The sequence below is a fragment of the Parus major genome, chromosome 13 (genome assembly GCF_001522545.3).
Source record: "Parus major isolate Abel chromosome 13, Parus_major1.1, whole genome shotgun sequence".
Lineage (NCBI taxonomy): Eukaryota > Metazoa > Chordata > Aves > Passeriformes > Paridae > Parus > Parus major.
Window position 1 is genome coordinate 9,392,982 of NC_031782.1, and position 18,589 is coordinate 9,411,570.

Sequence of the window (18,589 nt, forward strand, 5' to 3'; positions counted from 1 at the left end):
GGTTTAGTGAAATCAGGAGGTCAGACCCAGGTGGGTCTTTTATTCCCCCCATACCAGGATCTTTAATGGAGAGAGGTGGCAGAGATGCTTTACCAGAGCTTTCTCCACAGAGACAACCAGGAATACAAGGTTAATAACCAGGAGGGGTTTCTTAGTGCAGCAACCTCTAGGAGTGGGATACCCAGCTGCCTTTAGGTGGGGCATGCTGCTGCCAGGAGCTCAGCAGCCCCAAATGGTGCCACACTGAAGGCTGGTCCCAGAAGTGCTGCCTCCCACCTGTGCACAGAGATCCTGCTGCCACAAATGAAATGTGAGGTCACTCCAGGCAAGGAGAAAAATCTGTCAGGAGCAGGAGTGAGGTTCTCCATGAAGGGTTAGAGGCAGAGTTAAGCTCCCATCACACCCTGCCTCCCAACGAGCACTATGTCATCAGAGGAGAAGGCACGGAGACAACAGAAGTACCAGCAGGATGCAATACAAAACAATTAGACTTTGTAGTTCATTAGTGTGAATATCCACACACTGGCCAGACAGTGGAGGAACCTGACCCAAACTGCTGTCCCCCTCCTTGATGCAAAGCAATGGAAGAAAATACCTCATTTATGAGCAGAGACAGAGAAAAAAGGCTTGAGGAAGAACCCATAAGGAACAGCTCCTAACTAACTGTTCAGTGAAAAATTTGGTATCCTGGTCATGTGTCAAGCCACAGTGTGGTGTCCCTGCTCTGGGCTGAACACTGGGCTGCTCTAAAGCCCCCAAGGATGGGGTTGCAGGGGTCCCAGCACCTCTGGCTGGATGGGGCTGGCAAAGGCTGCATCTTTCCCCCCATAGCCACTGATCAACTGAAGAAACTCTGTCAAGGGGGAAAGCATCACGTAGGCGAGCTCGGCAAGCAAACACACCATTGTCTGTCTTTTTAAGCTCTTCCCCAATGTTTCACTGGCACAATTTCCCTTGGCTTGACAAGTCTCTGCAAACATCCAGCCTGGCATTTTACACGTCTATGTCGAGTCTGAGATACCATCTAAGACAGACAACACTGTTCCCTATCACAGCCCTTTCAAGAGCTGGGGCTGCTGTGCTGCAACATGCCAAGGAACCTGCTGATACCTGTTTGATTCCATTGCCCCGGCAATGGGCGCGGGATCTCAGCCCCAGGCTGGCACAGGCTGCCTGCGCCTCTGGAGCTCTGCAATGTGAAGCATCCCGCACTAGCACAGTGAGTTCTGAGCACCAGGGCTGGGGTAGAGCCATCATCTTGCTCTTGGCATAGTTCTGGTTGGATGTCATGGAAACATGGAATGGAAGACCTTAAAGATCTTCCCATTCCAAGCCCTCTGCCTTGGGCAGGGGCAGCTTCCACTATCCCAGGCTGCTCCAAGCCCCATCCAATTGTTCCCTTGAACGCTTCCAGGGACAGTGCAGCCACAGCTTCTCTGGGTAACCTGTGCCAGGGCCTCCCCACCCTTACAGGGAAAAATTTCTTCCCAATATGTAATCTAAATCGATCCTCTTTCAACTCAAAGCCACCCCTCCTTGATCTTTAATTGCATGCATGTCACAGAGAAAGCCAGAGCATTATTTTTGCCTTAATTGAGTCCCTTTACAAACACACCACCTGAGGTGCACTTGCTCAACATGACTTTATGTGAGTATTAAACCAGTCCAGCAAGAATATCCTCCTCTTGATCAGGGTTTCAACTCCCCATCTGTGACTATGAGCCTAGGCACCAGAGTGCCAGTCTGGAGCTACTCCATTCCTCCCAACATTTCAGGCTCTGATCCTCCAGAAAGCAAAACAGTGATCAAGGTGTTCCCAGTGCTTTTCCCCACACACTTTCCAGAGCTGCCCTGGGCTCATGGGAGAGAGGCAGAGAGCAGGCAGCTGCAGGCAGCATGAGGAAGGAAAGGGAGGGGGTTTTCCACAGGAATCATGAACCTGACCTTGCCCAGGGTCAGAACTGCCACCGTTCCACTTCACCTTGAGTGGAAAGAACCAGCACCCATCCCACCTCCCGAATTTTCCATCACCTGTTTGACCCTGGGAAGAAAGTTCACGCTGACCCCAAAACTCCTGTGCCAGAGGAAAGGCAGAGCCAGAGGGAGAGCAGCAGCTCGGCGGGTTCCCTTACCAGCCTGTGTGCCATGCAGCTGCTCCAGCATTACATGGGAATATAGATCCATCCCTCCCGCACACACACACGCGCTCTCACACTCCATTTAGGTGTAATTACATTAGGAATGCATTTGCCAAGCGTCATCCCAAATACCTTGGAGCTTATTGAATTGACAATTGCACTTGATGGGGATGAAGTGATTAATCGTTTATGAAACTCTAAACAATGGGGCCTGGGGGTGAAGTGCTTTTTCCATTTGTGTTCCATTTATCTCCTTCTGTATCATATGAAGTTTGTGCTACTAAACTCCATTCATAAAATTGTCATCTTTTTGGCTGCAAAAACTCTCTATTTATTGATCGTGGCCAGCTGAACAGCAAACAAAAATTTCTCCACCAAAAGACTTCCTGAGTACATGCACAAGTGACACTACTATTCTCCCCAGAGAAGGAAAGTAAAGATGCAGACAACTGATCTTGGCTACAATGAACAAATCCAGTGATGTCCACATTGGGACCACGATCAGGTCAGCAGACTCTACCTGCTGACCAAGAGAACAGTATTTTCACCTGGTTAAGGTGTGCCAAGGTCTTAGGCAAGAAAACAAAGCTTTCCTGAGCCTCCACGGAGAACAGCAGTGATAACCATAAACTTATTGAGAATTTCTGTGTGGAGGGACACAGGAAGAGGTGAGGTTTCAATCCTGTGCCAATATAATCCCCAGCTATTCGGAGCCACATTCAAAACACCAACACAGGAGGAGTATGTCCCATCACCCTTCCAGGAGGCCACCCACACCCTTTCCCCATTAACACTGAGTGCATTAATGATGATGGGTTTTGATGTGGCCTCCCTGGAACACCCCGGTATCCCCCCACAGTGGGAAGGGCTGTAATCCAGGGAATGCTGCCTCCCACAGCACCTCAGATGTGTGCCCTGTCCCCTCTTTGCACAGGGCAGGATGCTGTGGGGTAGCACATTCCCAGCTAAAGGAAGCACCAGAAAATGGGACTTGCTTCAGATACGGAGGAGAAGAGGTGACAGATGATGATGCACTACAGGTCTCCAGATCTGATTCATGAAAAGAAAACCAGAAGGAACTTTGCTCCAAGCAAGAAAGTCTTCCCTGTGTGTCTGCATCAGGGTCTGCCACGACCCCTGCAGCTCCACAGCCACCCCCATCATCCCAGGGGGCTCCCAAGGGTCCCAGCCCAGCTCCACACAGCTCAGCCCTTACAGCTGCCCATTCAGCACCTCAAACACAGAATTTTAACACTCCACCCCAAAGGAACTGGGATTACTGGGCTGGCACTGCAGCCACAGCGCCGCGCCTGGGAGAAGTACCAGGCACATTCCTTTACACAACATCGCCCTCCCTGATAATTATTCCTGTAATATCGTAATTTATGTGGCATGAAGGAGCAATATTCTTCTGCTAAATGAATTCTCAGCTACTCCTTGTCGTGGTGTGAGCCAACTCATTGCAAGGGGAGGAAAAAAATAGCTGGAGAGCCACCTTTCACAAAACAGAAACCTATTTCTGACTGAACTGTGCTCCACTAATATCAATTTACTGAAACAATCAATCCTTTCCCCCCGTGGAGAATACCTGGAGATAGAAACAGCTCATGAACAAACAGCTATCAGGACTGCAGGCTGTGCCATCCACTCATTCACAGACTATAAACCTGGGAGTCTACTTTTCAGGAAATATATATATATATATAAAAACAAGCAAAACTACTGCTTTTTAAAATTATAATTAAAAAAAGGAAAGCAATTGTGAAATGATGTAGGCTTGTCTCTGACTATCTTTGAAAACCTGAGGTGAAAGAATGACAGGTCCCTGAAGGGATGGGGTGTTCACACACGGTACAGGGACCACAGACTCCAGAGATCTCCTTCCAGCTCAGTGCCCTCCAGCTCGCCCCAGGCAAGCCACTTCAAACTTGCCTGCTTTGGCACTCATGGGGACACCAGCCAGCCTGCCCTGGGCTGAGTGCCCCCCTGGGCATCCTGCAGGGACAGCCAACCACCTGAACACCACAGCAGACCACCTGCGAGTCCCACAGCCACCTCCAGCCCACCACCTACAGACACAGCCCTTGGAAGATGCAGCAATTGTACATTAATCTTTTATCAATGTTATTTATAAACAGACCCTGCATGTAAAGTGTGACCAGTACACAAACAGTGAACTGAGCATCCACAGTGAAACCTCCAGACATTTTGTTACAAACAAAGCCTGCTAATGCACTTAAAAGATTTACAGGAACCAATTATCACCCTTTCTGCCACCCACCGATATCAATTATTGCTCGAATTTAAGATGATGACAAAATGTTTCAGAAGCCACTTTAGAAGCTGCTGCCTCTCTGAAGTGATGCTTGGCTCTGACAGGGCTGTCCTAGAGCACTCCTGATGAAAGCCTCCTCACCCCATCAGCAGCAAATCTGGAGAAGTGCTGGAAACTACCGCAATTACTGCCAGGAATTTATGGAAACAGCAAAACAGCGGCTTGATGTAAAAACTGATTGTGCTGAAAATGTGAAGGCAAAATGTCTGAAGAGCCTACCACTGATCTCCAGCCCCGACAATTTATACATTAATACATCGCATACAAACAATTAATACATTCATTTACATGTGGTATTGATTATCTGTATCTCTAAGGAGCTAAATAAGCTCTGTTCCAGAGGCTTGTGGTGTTTTACAGAGGGGAACAGCTTCAAACTGACACAGGGCAGAGTGAGATTGGATATTAGGAAGAAAATCCTCCCTGCAAGGGTGGGCAGGCCCTGGCACAGGTTGCCCAGAGAAGCTGTGGTTGTCCCTTTCCTGGAAGTGTCCAAGGCCAGGTTGGATGGGATTGGAGAAACCTGGGATAGTGGAAGGTGTCCCTGCCCATGGCAGGGGTTTGGAATGTGATGAGCTTTAAGGTCCCTCCCAAACCAAACCATTCTACAACTCTATCCTGGGGTGGCCCTGCACAGCAGGACATAGACACAGGTTGGTGGGTGGCAGCTGCTTGGAAATGGGCTCTGCTGGGGAGTGCCAACTTGCTGCCTCAGGGTGGAAAAGGGGCTCCTAGAATCCCACAAGGACGCAGTGGAATGGGAGCAGCCTCAGAGTGTGACACCCAGGAGTGTCAAGGAGGGAAGCAGCCACTCTATGAGGAGCAGGACTGACAGCAGCCTCTGCTCCACTGAGCACATCTTGCCCGGGGTACTCCACTGACTCCAGTGTATTTCACATCTACTTGACCAATCTCACCTCTGCTGAGGGAGGTATCATCTCATTAGTACACAGACATATCTCAAGTATGCAGCGATGAATTCCCCCCGGAGCTTCAAAAGCAATCCATGTGACCTTTGCATGTTCCTGCCATAAAATACCAGGAACACCTCCAGCTCCCAAGATAGAAGCTGTGGTGGGCATATGTGAGCAGAATACACCATATGGATTAAGTCAAGGGAATACTTAGAAACTTCGACTCTGCCTTCAGCAAAATTGATTCCGACAACAATTTTAGCAATTTCTTGAGGATTTTCCATATGTTTATTAAGTGCCGATCACTGCAAAAGGATCTTTCAGCCTTGGTCTTTGAAGTCTCCCTAGCTCCACTCTTACAATAGCTTCGGATTTAGTGGAGATCATAAAATACAGCATAAAATGTTAATATAAAAATGAAGACTTATGGCATGGCTCCTGTCTAAAAGGACAGCCCTGTGCTGCCTGGAGTGGCACGGACATTAATCTGGCTCCAGGCTTCATTCAGTCTTCTTCAGATCCACTTCTTTTACAATCTCATATTGCAGCAGTAACAAATAAAACACTTGGGCATGCCTAAATACTGACTTCATCTCTAGCACACAAAAGGTTCTTTAAACAGCACATTTCCATCGAGTACAACAACAGCTACTGAGGCATCTTACTGGGGGGTTTAAAACTATTTAAAGCTGCTTTATGTTTAAAACTTTTGCTTTTCATGTAAAACCTTTGCTTTCTGAAGCAATTCCACTTAATTGGGAGAGGAGTCAGCAGGCAGAATGCAGAGAGCTGGAGCTATCTGGAGGTTTATCTGATCTTGGTGATAAAATTCCATCCCTGGGGTGACCTAAAAAGGACTGGAAAAGGCATGTGCTGTGTGCTACAGTGGACCCATGAAAGGCGAGCTGGATGATCTCATAGGTGTTTTCCAGCTCTCCTCCCTGCACATCCTCAGGAGCCAGTCAGAGATCAGGATCCTTCTTTGTCATTAAATATTTTGGGAATGACATATTGTGCCCCTGGACAGCCCAGTGACAACAGTTCAGCCAAACACCCATGAGGAATTTAAACTTCTGCCTACCTCCCAAATTAATGCTGGAAGATAACTCCTGACTCCTCTGAATGGGAGGAGAAGCTGCCTGTTCTCTAGTTAAGTCATGTTAATGATCTTGGAGATTAGCAGAGCAGGTTTGGAAATCTCAGCGAGTCATTAGCAGTGTCATTAATGTCAAGGAGAAAGTGCTATTTACAGAGTGCCTTTGGGCCAGCCCAGGCAGCAGCAATCCTCTGCCTTGGGTGGTGAAGGGCACCCAAATCCAACCCTGGCTTTTCCCATGTGGGAAGCAGAGGGAGCAGAGCCCCTGCTCTGGCCCAGCCTAGGAGCTGAGCAGTAATAGATTTGCTACAACAGCTTTCCTCTATGAGCACCCAAACCCCATCACTTCCACAGGTGGGAAGATGCATCCCCTCAAGGAAGCCCGATGACTTCCAGCCTCCACAGCTGCCATGGGTGATGTGACCGTGGTCCTGCAGCCAGGAGCACCAGCTCCCATCCTGCCAAACCCCCAGCTCCCCACAGCATCAGGGATGGGGCACTAATTAAAGCCACATCTTTTCCTTTCCAAGTCACTGGAAAAAATGTACTAGCCCTTGCACTGCTACAGAAGTTGGGAGGACTGGGGGAGGGTGCAAGATACCAGAATCTATTGGGCTGAAGCTGTATCCACAGGATTTGAACTGCATTTGAAACCTAATACTTTGAAGAAATAATAAAGTAAGGCAAGTTTAATCCAACTGAGCTGAAGAAGACAAATCTCTGCCCACTTCATTTCTAGAGACTTATGAAATACACACAAGGGGAAGTGGAAATAGAGACAACCCTTCTCTGGAGCCCAGAGACACTTCTGATGGCCATGCAGTGGTTGAGATGGCAGGGGAAATGTAGCAGGGAATACAGTGAAGGCACAGTGAGGTCATAATCATGCCCAGTGTGGTAGAAGGTGGTTTCTTGATGCAGCAGCAGCAGCAGCTGTGCAGGGTGAGGAAGAGTGGATCCCCTGCAAGGTACTTGAGCAGGACTGAGACACTTGGCTTTATCTAGCAGCACCCTCTGTTCTGCCCAAGGACTTCACTGCAGCTGCCAGTGCCTCAAAACCTGCATGAGCTAATGACAGAGCTGAGGCTGCTAATGCAGGACCAGCTAATGAGGGCAAAAGTGGCTTGTGATTTCTCTGTGATGCTATAGGCTCCACAGTGTTGAGATCATGGGAAATCCAATATGCATATATATGTGTATATAATACTATACCAGATAATCAGACAAACTGTGAAGGCAGCTTCTACAACTTTCTCAAAAGCATGGTAACAAAACTTCCTTGTAAGTCATGAGTGCACCAGAAGGACAGATCTTCCAAAACCAAGATCAATCAATGTCATGGCCAACTTCTGAGCTCGCTTGTGCTCCATGCAAGTTCACAGAACTGTATCTTTCTGACCTCATCCTGAATCCTGCTGCAGCCCTCAACCAGATGCCTGTGAGAGCCAGCACAACCCTGCTGCTCAGCAGTGCACTATCCCATCTGCTCAAGCACCTGGTAAAATCCTTTCTCCCACTCTTGAAAGGCCTTTGCCACCAGGACTAACCCTTTATGTAGGCACCCTTGAGCCTACAAGCTGACCTCATAAGCTGAATGCTTTATTGGGGTCTTATTCTTACCTGCAGAGATAAGGAAGCAACCCTTCCCTAACAAGGACTGGAAAATCCCTCCACAGTCAGGCAGGACTACACACCCACGGGTCTGTGCCAACAAATTTGCCCAGCAGACCATGCTAAGCTCTAGTGCCAATGGTCAAATTCCAAGCTCAGGTAGTTGGATTCGACCAAAATCCACTAGAGGATCTGAAGAATGTGCAGTGATATAACAGCAGTGATGCAGGCAGTGTTATGCTGTGGTATCTAGAGATGCCTGGAACACAAAACAATAAGGACCAGCATTTCTGACATTTCTTCTTCAAGGCCTTTAGTTCCACATGCTTACTCAAAAAGCCTGAATGCCCACTGTGGGACACCCGTGCCAGAAAGAAAAGAAAAACCAGCAGTGCTCACCCATCTCCTTAAGCTCCATGTTAACAAGTTCCAACCAGCAGGTATCGAGCTCGTCCAAGTCATAGCGGCTCATTCCTTGCAAGTAAGTCCTTGTAGCTTCTGAAATATCAGAGCCAGGCAGGCTGCTCGGTGAAACCTGTGAAAGTGAGTTCTCCAGCTGGGGGATGATCCTGGAAGAAAAGAAGGGGAGGTTAAGAAAGAGCTACAACTCAGAAAAATACTCTGTTTCTTGCCAGAGGGTGAGACCACACTGGGTAGCCGAGTCTGTGAAGGAAAGCAAAGCCACTGCCCCTGAAGTCAGCCCATGGGCCAGCACTAACAGACAGCCCCAGCAGAGCACCTACAGCATCAGTGTTCCCATCCATCTACAGAAGGTAACTCTTTCCATGAGAAAAACGAGGTGCAATGGAGATGATGATCCAGGTACTGATAACAAGCCCCCCAGCCATTAACCCCTCTGTCAACACCTCCAGTGTGCTGTACACTGCAGTGCCACACCCACACCATGCTGGGCAGCACTTCGGCACACTTGGCACTGGAGAACATCCCATGGTGGCCTGGGAGATTTGTTCTCAGTGCCCTCTAATCACAGCCACAGGGATGGGGAGAGGAGCTGCCTCATCTGCTGCAAACACCCCGCAGAGAGAGCGACCAGGCGCTGGCTGTCAGCTCTTCTCCTTTCCTTGGCAACTCTGCAGCAATATGCATACTTGCCATGCACATGTCAACAGTGTCATGCCTAATGACATGCAAGCAGAGGACAAGCTGGAAATGAGAAGCAGCCTGTGGTGCCAGCTGACAGATCTCAGCGAAGTTGGGAACTGGAACTTGCTGCAGTATTTGCACAGATCACATTTCCTCCCCTGGAATCCACCTCCTGGCACAGATATCGAGCCAGAAAGGTGCTGCAAAGAAACAGCAACCAAACATTAACTCGCTGCAGCACATCAGCCCCTTCCAAATAGCTTCTTCCCATGCAAAGCTGGAGGACCCAGCCCTGCTCTTGCACCAGTGCCAGCTGGGAAAGCTGCTGATCTCTGGAAGACTTTTATCTGCCTTCTGTCCTGCTATGTAAGCTAATGTCAGAGCACTGAGTGCCTTGTGCTCTGTGATGTGTCTGGGGCAAAGCCACAGTGTCCATCACACAACCAGATGAATTGTGGTACCAGATGCTCCAGGGTCTGTGTGTGCCAAGGAGAGACACTTGAGCCTGGCTGTCCTTGGGAATGAGACCCTACCTGCCTTGCCCAAGGTCAGGAAGGAAATCTGTGTTAGGGTAAGAAAATGAACCTGGAGTTTCTACAGACCCAGAGAGGTAGTTTAATTGCTGTCCTCTGTAGTTACAAACACTGGAGGTACCTCCAGAGCCACCAGCAGGAGAAGCAACAACTTATGGCTCAGAGAGGGAAACATCCAGAAATGGGTTCTTATTATCTCTTTTGCTTTATTTTCCCCACCAGTAAATTGCAAATAAAGGTGTGACCCAATGTCCTGAGTACATCTCCACATTTAAGGTCAAGAACTAAAAAGTGTCCACATGGAAGGACAGCTCTCAGTTCCCACATTTTAAAACAATCTCACTGTAATCTGGGGATTCACTGACATCTTTAATGCAGACAGCAGTAATTAACACTGAAACTAGGCATGCTCCAGCCACAGCTTCAGGATTGGCGTCTAAGATGCTCCCAAACCCCTAAAATCAGAGAATCGCAGAGTAGATGGGTTTGGAGGGAGTCTTAAAGATCATCCAGTTCCAACCCTCCCTGCCATGGGCTGGGACAACTTCCACTATCCCAGATTGCTCCAAGTCCCATCCAGCCTGGCCTTGAACACTTCCAGGGATGGGGCAGCCATAGCTTCTCTGGGCAACCTGTGCAGGGCCTCATCACTCTCACAGGGAAGAATTTCTCCCTAATATCTAATCTAAATCTGCTCTCTGTCAGTTCAAAGCTACTCCCTCCTGTCTAGTCACTACATACCCATCTAGAAGTCCCTGTCCAGCCTTTCTTGTAACCCCTTTAGCCACTGGAAGATGCTAGTAACAAAAAATAAAGCAGGAGCTGCTGCTGCAATGTGCATTGGTTCATGTCAAACTGAACCTCTTCTTCCCATGAGCCCAAGTCCAGATCAGCCCTGCACAGAAACAGAACCTTGGTGTGGGAGCAGCCAGGCTGGGCACAGCCTTGTTATGGGAGAGAAAAAAAACCAATCCTCCACCTGAAATGAATGCTTCTGTTGGGAAGAGCTGCCTGAGCAGGCATGAGGTCAGGGCCATAAGCCTTCATAAAGCTGAATTACACAAGATGCTCACTGCACAGTCCCTGCAACAGGTGATGCTCTGACACCGAGCCAGCCATGGATGCTTGGGATGGCAGGAGGAAAGAGCTGCTGTTTTTACCCCAGCATAAAATTGCAGAGATTTATGGTCTGTGTATGTATCAAAGGAGTATCCTGAACAGGTCATTTACTGTATTGACAGCACTGAAATGCACTGGGTGTGATAAGGATGTGACTGCAGCAATCCCTTGGGGTTAGCTGTCTCACACAGTGCATATGATACTGCCCACCAAGAGTGGTGTGTGGGACACAGCACCTGCCTGAGCCTGGGCACACAGCCTCCACCTCCTTTCTGCAGACATCTTATGGAGAAGTTTTGCTGAACCTGATGTTCAGAGACAGGTGACAAGTGACTCTCCCCTTGAGTCCACCTGCCTCCCCAGCCAGCCATGCTCCCACACCCTCCCCCTTGTCCCCCCAAAACCTGGATGCATGTTTAGACTCTCAGGTCCCGGCTTTGCACAGTCCCTGGTGATGCAGAGATCACAGGGAGCTTGGGGACTCAAGGATGTCAACAGCTCCACCAGCATCCCTGTCCAGCTTTTTCTGACACTGTAATTAACTGCAGCTTGCTTTGGTTTAATGGGAACTGGCACTTACAGAGTGATATTTTGCCTCTGACCACGCCACTGACGATGAAGATCAAGGTAATGAAGATACAAACATTTAACAAGCTCACCATCACTCTGTTAAAAGGTTTGAAACATGCCAGTGCAGTGCTGGCAGGTGCCTCTCCCCATCTGGGAACACAGGGATCAGGGGGGGATGGTCAGGTGCTGCAGCACTCAGCAGCCACTTTCCTACAAGGAATAAGTATTAATATGGAAAGTATCTTCTTAAGAGGATCACTAAACTTTGAGTTTTCCTCCCCATAACCCCATGGTGATCGGGCAGCATGGGCTGGAATCCCCTGGAGTTAATTCAGGCTTGGGGGTGCTGGGACATGTTTGTGCCATTTTCTCACCATTTCAAATACCAGAAAACTGAAAAGGTCAGGAATGAAGAAACTGAAATAGCTGCTAAATTATTTTTTATACAGTGAGAAGCTTGTATAACCCTATGAAGACCTGCTGGAAGCCTGGTCCAGATAAACACCCTGACTCATCTGGAGCACTCAGTTAAACACAAGGGTTTTATGGCTTGAAAACAATTCAGCAAACCCTAAGACAGCCTGTGCCAGTTCCCATGAACATTCCTCCCACCCTGAGGGGAGCTGGAGGCTGCCAGATGCTGAGGCTCACATGGGGCATCCCAAGCTTCTGGGAAGACCAAGCAGGATGAAATGCCCAGAGGTGCAGAGCCTCCCCCTGACTCCTGCATTTGCTTTGGTGGATAAAATCACGTTCCTAAAAAGCAGCCCACTCCTTCCTGACACATGCTAACACACCTGCAAAGGGCTTCCTGGTGTTGAGATATAAAGATCAGTGACTACAGAAACAGTGCCTTAGGCTAAGAGGAACTTTGGAAGGAGGAGATCCTACAGTTTAAGACAAGAGAGCACTCCCTGGGGAAACATGCCCTGCCTCACAGCAATACAGAAAGCTGGGCACCCTTCCTCATCTCCAACAGCTTCAAGAAACTGGAGCCCAAAAAGTTGCAAGCTTTGTGCTGTCCAAACACTGCAGTGGAGACATAGCAAGAAAAAGGGAACAAAGCACAGAGGCTGCCCTCATCAGTGTCTATCCATCTCCTGCTGGGCTCCAAGAGCTGGGGACATCATCAGGGCTCCCCTTTTGTTCAGAGACAAGTCTTAATCCATTGGGAAACCATATTTCCAAACAGCTGTTCAGTAGACAAAGAAATACCCAGACTGGGTGATGAGGAGTCTGCACACGAGCCACCAACCCACCCAAATTCCCTGCACCATCATGGCAAAGAACCACAGAGGCAAAGCCTCCACCAAGAGCCAGACCACTCACAGAAGCTAAATTACACAGGGGGAGCATTTACTCCTTTATTTATCCAGCCAGCCAGAGACACCACATTTTTTTAAAATCCTGTATCAGTCAAAAGCTCGCTTAAACAAAGGGGTGAAAATTTGGATCAACCTGAAAATCACAACAAACCTGAGGCCATTAGTCTGAAAGTGCGTCTCAAGGGCACTTGAAGAAAAGGAGTAAGTGGACCCCAACACTCTTGAGGATCACATCTATCCCTGGAGAAGATTACACAGTAATAAAATATACTCAGCAAATTCCCATGGTTATTCATCTCTGTAAACTGAATGCTTCACTTGGCTGAAGGGAGAAAGCATTTTTTTCTACATGCTCCCATTTAATATATCAGATAGAAATAATTAATCCTGCATAGTGTTTCTCATTTAAAAATACTTAATTTTATTACAACAAAGGCTGTAGTCAGTCATCTTTTCTTTACCTCCATTCTAGTCTAAATTAGTCTTGTCTAATGTCCCTAAATAAGTCAGCTTAGGAAAGTCAGTGGCAAGATAGCTCTGCCAGCAACCTCCAGTCAATGCTGATACTGCTCCTACTGCCAGCTCTGCTTATGTGGGAATTCTCCTGTGGCACACAACAGCTTTAAAAGGGCAATTTAAAGGGATGATTTTCACTTTCTGTTTATTAAAATAGCATCTAGCAGGCCATTTGGACCAGATGCCCCATTTTCTTATGAACTTAAGTTAACAGATTTTATAGATGCTATTGCCTCTCAACAGCAGAGCAGAATTTAAGTTAGAATAAGTGCCTGGGGGTATAAGGGTGAAGGATGGGGTTGGAGATAGTGGTGGATGGTCACAATAATGAGCCACAACCCACACACAAGGGTTTGTGACCCTCAGCATACCCACACCCAGATTTACTGACCATGTTACTCCTACTTCTTGCATTTTTATGGCTTTAGTAAAGGCTATAAAACCATGAGCCAAACACTATACTCCCAAAGCAGGGTTCAAAGATGAAAGAGAATGCCAAGAAGATAATATGTTTAGGTTTTAAATTAACTGGCCTGATGTTCAGACCTGTGAGCAAGCTGGCCTGACCAGCTAGATGAGCCTAGAAGTGTCTTTAGGATCCAGGTGTTGGTGCTAACAGGTACCTGTGCACTTCACCTCTCCTCTCCTTGGCTGAAGACACTCCAGGTAACATCTGGAGCACCCTGGTCGCCAGCACAGAGAGTTCAGAGCCCTATGAGCACCCTGCTGTCACCCCTGGCATAAGCCACCTGAGACCAGAGCCCCTGGACCCTGCAGGGAGGACCACAGGTACCCAGAGTCTGTCAACACACCCTCCTGAGGATGGAGAAGAGAGGGCTGGAGGCAGCTGGTCCCAGAGAGGGAGGAGAGCGGTGACAGTATCTCAACAGGCCACTGTCACCAAACCCTTTTATTTTAAAACAAACAAGAACCTGAGCAGAATGAGATGGCACCGCTGGGACCACTTTGTGCAGAAAATAAACGATTTGCAGTATTTCCTTATTGGCTGCTGGAGCCAAAACCCCCTCAAGATTTGGCAACAGCTTCTGAAAATCCATGAAAATTCATCATACATACATCAACAGAGCAGCCACAGGAAGAGGAATCTGTGATGGCTGATGGCCTGCTCTGCCACCCATTTTGCACCGTTTGTAGGCTATCTTCATGGCAGGGGCTGTAACAAGCACATTCCTAGCAAAAATGGTTGATGGAGGGAACTTAACATCAACCCTTCCTGTGTACATCCATGCTTGAGCAAGCAGCTCAGTGCCACCATGCAGTTTGTCCCCACTGCCACAGTGGGTGGCTGGGCTGGCACTGCCCTCTGCTATAACCTAAACCTTCCTCTAAGTGCTCGTCCCAAAATCCTGCACAGGCAGTTACATGTGTGGTTCAGCCCTGAAGCTCCATCTCGCTTTTTGCCGCTGCACTGAGAGAACAGAGCAGCTGAATTTGGCCCCAGAAGGATCCACCAAGCTCTGGTGACAGGAGCAGCTGTGCCCACAACACCCCTCCTGACCGCACAGACATCGGTGGCTAACGCTCAGCTCTGCGGAGGTGCCTTTGTGGCACTGAGGCTGTTCAGGAAGGGGTTAATGCTGCTTGCAGCAGCGTCCTGCCCTCGGGTACCAGCAGCCAGTGAGTGCAGCTCCAGGTGACGTAATGCCTGGGTGGCTGTGCAGGCTGCACTCCCCATCCTCCTGCGCTGGAGATGCGTCAGGGACCACAGGATGCGTCAGGGATCTCAGGGATTCTGCTGTGCTCTGCCAGGCAGGGACCAGCCCAGGACAGAGCGGCACAGCTACGCCCACCATCCCTTCAGCTGCCGCCATTGTCCCTCCCAGCTGAATTCTGACACTCAGCGCTGGTCAGTGAATATTAGAAATTTTCATTATCAGCTTTTAACACATCCCCAGCCATCGGGAGTGTCTGGTCTGTGAGCAGCACAGCTCTGCAGGGCACAGCCTCGCTGCCAGCCCATCAAACTCCTTCCAGCTCCTGGACCATCCAAGGGCTCTCTCTTTGGGCTTGGAAATCCCCCTGTGACAATCCCATTTCTGTGCAGAACCTTGAGGATGGAGTAGGGTGGCCCCTCCTGAGCTGATGGTAGTTTAGGATTTACATAGGCAGGTTCTGGAAGTTTTACAGAAATACAGCTGAGGCTCCCAGCTACAATTAGCAGGTGCAGTAAGAGAAATGCTTAGTTGTTCCCCCTCCATCTGAAATCTCCTTCTGTAACAACCTGTAACCATAGTGGGTCCATCCAGGCCCCTGGAATAACATAATCCTCTAAGGAGAAAGTGATTCACTCTTCTTTGATGTGATAAAAAGAGGAAAACAAGTGAACAGGAGGCACTAAACAGCCATCTTGTGAAACCCAGACAGCTTTTCCAATTCCATTTCTGAGCTGTTTATCACCACATAAAAAGCCTGATACCCAGCAGACTAGAGAAAGACCAATGCTGATGTCCCTGTCTTTCTCATGTTTATATTCCAGCCTAAATCTCACAGAGATTTAGCTCAACAAATGAATTATTTAAGTTGCAAGTCTGATTCAGTGCCCAGAGAATCATTTTGATGTAGATGGGAGTAGGGACCTGCTACAGAAGAATTCAGGTGCAGAGCAGTGACTGTTTTCCCAAGGCAGAGGAGAGCACCATAGCACAGCTGGGTTCATCTCCACAACTTCTGTCAGAGGAAAACCACAGCTGCAGGGACACAGCAATGGCTGGGCAGTGGTTTGCTGGTGGGCTGATTGGAACAACAAAACGCAGATGTTTTTCTGGTTGACTAGACAAAAGCAGTGTCTGGGCTGAGAGCAAAATACACACATAATTTCTGATGCTGTGCAAGGATCTTCTCCATATTCCTTTCCCCCTTTTCTCTCTGTGCTATTCAGCTGCAGAAGTGGTGCTGAAGGCAGCAGGGGGACTGCTGCTGGGAGGGGACACAGACTGTGCTGCTCTTCTGGCTCTGAAACACAACAAAATGCAGGAGCCTCCAGTTCCAGGGCAGCTGCAGAGGATGCTCACACAGCACCTTCTCCCTGAAGGCAAGCAGGGCAGAGCCAGCCCCAGCACCCACAGGTGTTGCTTTCCCCCTTGTCCCAGAGCATCACTGACCCACCTGGTGGCCCTTCAGGGACCCATGTCACACAGAAACCTTCTCCAAACCCTGCCTGCAGGCTGCCAGTATTCTGCTCATTTCCATTTAAGCAATATATGTCTTGGAATTGCTACTAGAGAAGCCACGACACTTGAGTGTGTGTTTTCTGGATATAAAAAGACAAAAAGTATGTTGCTTCTTTATGTAACTTAAGCCAAGCTACTAACATTAAAGCATCTGGAATTAATTTTCCCAGCCAGATAATGTTTCCATAATTGCTTCAGTAATGCAAACAGCTCCACTTGCCTTTGTATCCACCTACTGATGGAAACCAGAAACAGAAGACATGAGCAACGGTGGCAGCTCTGCACCTGCCATGCTCTTAGCATGAGCCATGGCAGATCAAGAACTGGACAAATCCTCCTGACACTTACAGAGCTGAGTATGGGAAAGCTCCAAACACAGACACAGGCACAAGATGACAATTCCCATCCACCAGCACGGTGTCTTTGCATGGGTCTCCTTAAAGAAATCCAGCCCAGTGAAAGCAAAGCTTTGAGGAATTTGAAAAGGCAGCATCCAGACTCTTTTAATGTGTTCTGGATCACCAAACTAACACTGAATCCTGAAACACGTGAGAAGAGTTCTGACACTGAATCACTCAAGGCAGCACACAGCCCATCCCAGAAAACAAAGAGGGATCCATCTGCCTCTTTCACCATCCACGTGCAGCTAGGCTTGTTTGGGTGCACTTCATGAAACCCCAGAATGGTTTGAATTGGAAGGGACTTTTAAAGGTCACCTAATCCAAGCCCCATGCCACCAGCAGGAACACCTTCAACTAGGTCAGATTTTCTAGATCTTCTCCAAGTGCACTGAAAGAAACCACCCACCAGCTCTCTTCCACCTCCCCAAGGTCCTGGCAACATAGTGATGCTCACTTTCCAGCAACACTTCACCTAAATTCAACGGGATTACCCATAGCAACACCAAGAACTGAGCAGCTATTCCTGCTGCTGGGCTATCCCGCTCCTCTCATCACTCTGGAGAGCACTCAGAAGTAATAGTTCCTTGCATTGTTCAAAGGGAACCCAAGGTACACTAAATCACTGAGGGATGATTTCATTAGTGCTGTGGTTGCAAGCCCAGCAATCAGAGCTGCTGGGGTTTGCCTGGCTACACACTAAATGCATGGTTCTGGATGGAGAGCAGAGGCAATGGAGTGAGATGGGGAGGCTCCCAAGGCTGTACCAAACCAGAGTCAGTCCCAAGAGCTGTAAACCTTGTTACAGAGCAGCAGGAAATAAAGCTCTCTCATTCTATACATTTGCTGCTGAAGTACACTTGACTTTCTGTGTGCTTGATCCAGTATAAACCACAGGCATCCACTGGGAGGATTAGCAAACATTCAAAATAAAAGTCCAAGTGGCTCAGAATGAGGTAAGAACAGGCTGGATTAACACATTTCCCATAGCAAACTAATAAAGGTGAGGACTTGCTGAAAGCCCACACAAGAACTTGTCAAGCAGAGAGTAAACCAGAAACGATGACAAGTAACAGGCAGAGTAAATCACACTTACTCCTTTGCAAAGCAGTCGCAGGCAGTGGGCGCGAGCCAACAACCTTCTGCAGCACCAGCACCACCTTCTGCAGCACCAGCACCACCTTCTGCATGGCCCAGACCCTCTGCTGCCTCTGATTCATCCCATCCCAAAGCAGGTACCTGAAGCACTGGCAGGACAGACCACCCTGTGCACAGCCCATCCCTCCCCCAGAGACAAGGGTTGCCTGAGCAGATCTGACTGGAAACCTTCCTCTCCCACTGGCAAAGCTGGAGACAAAACTCACTGATGTCACATCACTAGGATTATTTTGCAGTCCTGGATCAGTGCCACTGGCCAGCCCACTCTCTCCACAGCCAGCTGTGAGGGTCCCCAGGAATGGGCAGGCAGGGAGCCTTCCTCTCCCCACACATGGCCCAGGGCTTGTGATCAAAACATTTAAGTCTAGGGCAACTGGGATTTTCACTTCTTTTGATCAGAGCACAGTCTCTGAGGGAAGTGTACATGTATTTCTGGAGCATACCAGAACACAGGCATACTTAAGGGCAGGCAGCCACAGAATGGGGATAACCAACCCAAGAAATAGCCCTCTGTAAAATCGCCAGCATGCCATCTGCAAGCTCCAAACTCACACATTTTTCATGATGAGCTGGAGGGAAGG

The 18,589-nt window shown here is 48.6% G+C and overlaps 1 protein-coding gene across 2 annotated transcripts in view; it reads right to left on the bottom strand.

Moving 5' to 3' along the window:
* Nucleotides 1–18,589, bottom strand: part of JADE2 (jade family PHD finger 2) — a 69,071-nt gene that overhangs the window by 25,507 nt on the left and 24,975 nt on the right. For both annotated transcript variants that reach the window (XM_015641911.2, XM_015641910.2), the window contains exon 5: nucleotides 8,494–8,663. In XM_015641911.2, the coding sequence (XP_015497397.1) occupies nucleotides 8,494–8,663 (170 nt within the window). The remainder of the gene's footprint in view (nucleotides 1–8,493; nucleotides 8,664–18,589) is intronic.